We start from the raw sequence: 3,994 nt of genomic DNA on the forward strand, positions 1-3,994 counted from the left end.
TTTGTGATTTTGATATATACATATATATATATATATACGTATATAGTATATATGTATATAAAACATGTTTTTTTAGAGAACAAGAGCTTAAAGAAACTTTTCGACTAGAATCCAAGTTCATGTTTAATTAAAGGAGACATATCATGCTTTTAAATGCTTCTTTTTCACATTTAAATCATTCATTTGGGTTTTATTTAAAGTAAAGCAGCAATTCTTTAATCTGAGTTCCTCATTATTGTAACTCCACAAACCCCTCTCTTCTGAGGTGTGAGGCTGCCTCTTTAAATCCAAACACCACGCCCCCCTCCAGCTTCCAGACCGATCCACTCCAGTCTGACAGAGGGGTTTATGATTATATAGTGGTGCAGAAACATTTTAATAACAAATTAAAACATCACCTGTCCATTCAGCCTTCCATGTTGGAGCCAGAGACAGAGGACAATGAAGACGACCAAACTGCAGTTGGGAAGTGCAGACCTTATTTGACTCTCATGTTGCAATAAATTAGGCGTACGGTTCAGAAAACATCATGGGAAATAGAGAAAACTGCACAGGTTGAGATATATGACCCAAACAATATATAAAGTTATTTACAAGAAGAGACTAAATTCTACACACAACAGATGCAACAAAATGTATTCAGCAACTAAAAATGTGGATTTTGCATGATATGTGCCCAGAGTTGACCTCTTTCTCTCAGGGTGAACACGTCTGTTCACTAACAACACTCTGAACTGGTAGGAGGCTGGGGGGGAGGTGCAGGAGGAGGGGATGGGGGGATGTATTGGTTTTGGCGCCCCCTGGTGGTCACATGTGAACACACATGGTGCTGCTGCTTGGTGAGGACAGCTTCCTGCAGTGTCTCACCACGCATCAAACACAACCTGCCCTGCACCGCTCTGATTGGATCAAACTTCTGCTTCAGTTGATTTGTTGAAAACAGTTTGATTCTGATTGGACAGTTTAAACGAGTCCACAACTAAAACAGGTTTGTTTTTCTTTTTCATATTTACAGATGATGTTCATCTGCTGAAGATCAGAATGATGGATGGAAACAGAACTACCCTCCTTATGGAGTGTCAAATTATTCTGCAATAAAAATGTAGTTTTTCAAAACGTACACTTTTAACAAATAAACAAATAAATAAATCTTTCACAGTAATGTCAGAACTGGGCCAACTGGAACAGCATTTTGTTTCCTGCATTAGGGACGACTTGCCCGGGGTGGTCAGTGACCTGATCAGCAGGTCTGTTCAGCACAATGAGTCTGAGCTTCATGTTTAACATGAAACATTACCAGAGAGTTTAAAACTGTTTTATTAAAGCACATATCTTTATGATACACTTGTAACAATTCTGTCTGTTTTCTCCAGCAGTTGGTTCAGCACAGACTTGTGTTTGCTGTTTGTTTTGTTGGCCTGAAGGATTAAAAAGTTGTGGTCTTGTTGCTCAGATTACACTCTTCCATTTGCAGGATTACTCAGATTAAAAGCAGCTGTCCAGTACCTGCAGGAAGAAGAGTTTCTGTGTGATCTCCTGGATCAGCTCCTCAGAAACATCCTCTGGAAAGAACTTCGCTCTGAACTTGAACTGAAGAGGATTCTCCTTCTTCACATCCTGCTGAGTCACCTGTAGGAAATAAAATGCTTCACATTAACACAACGTGCAGCTTTGTTTTCAAATCTAAAACTAAACCCACAGACGATAATTAGCTTTAGAAACATCAGACATTCATTTATTCATCACTCGTTTATTTGAAGTAAATCTAAAAGACAGACTGAAGATAAGATAATGAGGTAATTTAGGGTCTCCAGCCCCCTGTTGACCAACATCTTGTGATTTATAAAGACATCATTTGTTTTTTTACCTTCTTGTTGAGTTTGAGCCAGGTCACGTAACCTTTGCTGTCTGTGTACTGCAGCCCAAAGAACCAGACCTCCCTCAGACCCACAGTCTTCACCACCTGAAGGGACAAAAACACGGTTTCTGTTTGCAGGAAACTGCACCGACACGAGCTGAAAAACTGTTCAGGAGCAGAGAACAAGTTCTGATGAATTTATCATTTTTTTCAAATTCACAAACTTTCAAGGATTTGAAGGACTCATGGGAACCCTGTACAGTAGAACCCCCTGCTGAAGCGGANTATATATATATAGCATATTTTGTCTGCTGATGTATCATGTTTTCTCTTCAAAGTTTGATTTTCAGACAACTGCACACTGACCAGCCAGAAACACCCACTAAAGTGGTTCAGTGTGTTGTACTAGTTTCATGAAGTTTTCTTTCAAACTAATACAACATATTTAATTCCACTGAGTTTTAAATGTAAAGCTCTACAGAAACTCTGTTAAATAATAATAACTCTTCCATGTGTCCACAGCTGTCCCACCTGAGCATGCCTCTGTGCTCCTCATGCCAGCTCTGTATCCTGTCCTCCCACTGCTCCTTGGTCAGCTTGTGCTGCTCCAGCACCCTGCAGGACACACAGGACCCATCATGGCTCATTTATAGAAATAATAACCTGTACCAGCCCTCATTCTGTTTGTTAGAGAGGACGATTGTTTAAACAGACTGACACAGAGCTAACAGTAGTGATATTTAACCATCCTGATGGTGTCACAATGTAAACAGTACAACAACCTGTGTGTGTCTGCTGTACCTCTGTGGGAGCAGCCGGTCGTTTGTCAGGTAACCAGGTTTGTGAATGTCTTTGCTGTAATCTCCATACTTGGCTTGGACAGCGTAGGAAGCTAACAACACAGCTGTTTCTGGAGGACAGTAGTTCTCATCGTTCAGAATGGCTTCTTTCACCTGCACAAACAAATAATAATAATAATAATATTGTAGCGGTTTCCTACTTCAATTTCTGATTTCTGATGGACACAACTTGTTATGACTGTTTGGTGAAGAAAATAAGATATATTCATTTCAGACTTCTGTTAAGGAACTTGCATGATCCTTGTGCTTGTGATTAGCATACCGTCACCAAGGCGCCTCAGAAGAACATGAAAGAGTTGCATTCACACCTTCCAYCCAACCCCCAGAAGGACAAGCTATTTACTTTTCTTCAAAGAAAAGAGGGTAGGGTCATAACAGGCCTTTAAGAACCTTCCAGCAGGACCGAGAACAAAGGATCCCACACCTTAAGTAAATAAAGAGGGAAGATTGACTACTCTGTTCTTTTTTTTAACTGTTTGCCCACTAAGAAGAGTGTCAAACTGTGTGTTTATTGATGAAATGTTTTTCTGAAAAAGATGTTTCTTTAAACTGTGTGATTTCATGAATTAATCTTAGGAAACCTTAGATTTGAATTTAACTAGATAGACATTCTTAGTTGAACTGATGTGAAGCAGATGTCTTCCCCCTTTAATTAGATGCAAGATGATTAGACTAAAAACACTCCCATCCTTTGTCTGAAAAATCTTGTTTCTCCCTCCAAACATTTTGATTGGTCAAAAACTTTACCAGAGTTTTCAATCGGTTGGCTGGAAACCTTGACTCCGCCCATGACAGAGGTTTTAAAAGTTAACGCACAAGATGAAGCCATAGGTTTTTGAGTTTTTAGAGAGGAGTCACAACAGAAGAAGGAAGCAGAACGCAGACAGAGAAGCAGCCTCCCCTCTTGCTAGAGGGGGGGAAAGGTGTCAATCAACCCCTCCGTCATTTTAACTCGTATAGGCCGACCATCGACTCAGCCCTTGAGTATTGATTTTAAAGGAGTCAAATAAATAAGCTAATGGTAATTCAACCGTCGCTTTTAGTCCGTTTTTCTACAAAGTGAGGATCAAACTTGAGTCTTGAAGCCACTTGTGGAAAAGCCAGACCCAGGTCACCAGAGAGAGAGAATCCTTTCTGACTGAAGGACCAGCAGATGAACCGACGCCCTGAGTGTCTGAACGGCCCAAACTGAAGCAGTTCTCTGGGAAACATCACCTGAGAGCTCTTGGTCAGCCGACGCTTCCTCCTGGTACCAACATCAGCAGAATACAAGAAA

General features: G+C 40.5%; 1 protein-coding gene across 1 annotated transcript in view; it reads right to left on the minus strand.

The window, feature by feature from the left end:
- Positions 1 to 2,467, minus strand: part of LOC106530686 (radixin) — a gene marked incomplete in the record, with an annotated part of 41,289 nt that extends 38,822 nt beyond the window's left edge. The window contains 1 exon segment of the mRNA XM_014026356.1: positions 2,390 to 2,467. Within this exon segment, the coding sequence (XP_013881810.1) occupies positions 2,390 to 2,397 (8 nt within the window).
- Between the last annotated feature and the right edge of the window lie 1,527 nt (positions 2,468 to 3,994).

The sequence above is a fragment of the Austrofundulus limnaeus genome, unplaced genomic scaffold, assembly GCF_001266775.1.
Source record: "Austrofundulus limnaeus strain Quisiro unplaced genomic scaffold, Austrofundulus_limnaeus-1.0 Scaffold547, whole genome shotgun sequence".
Lineage (NCBI taxonomy): Eukaryota > Metazoa > Chordata > Actinopteri > Cyprinodontiformes > Rivulidae > Austrofundulus > Austrofundulus limnaeus.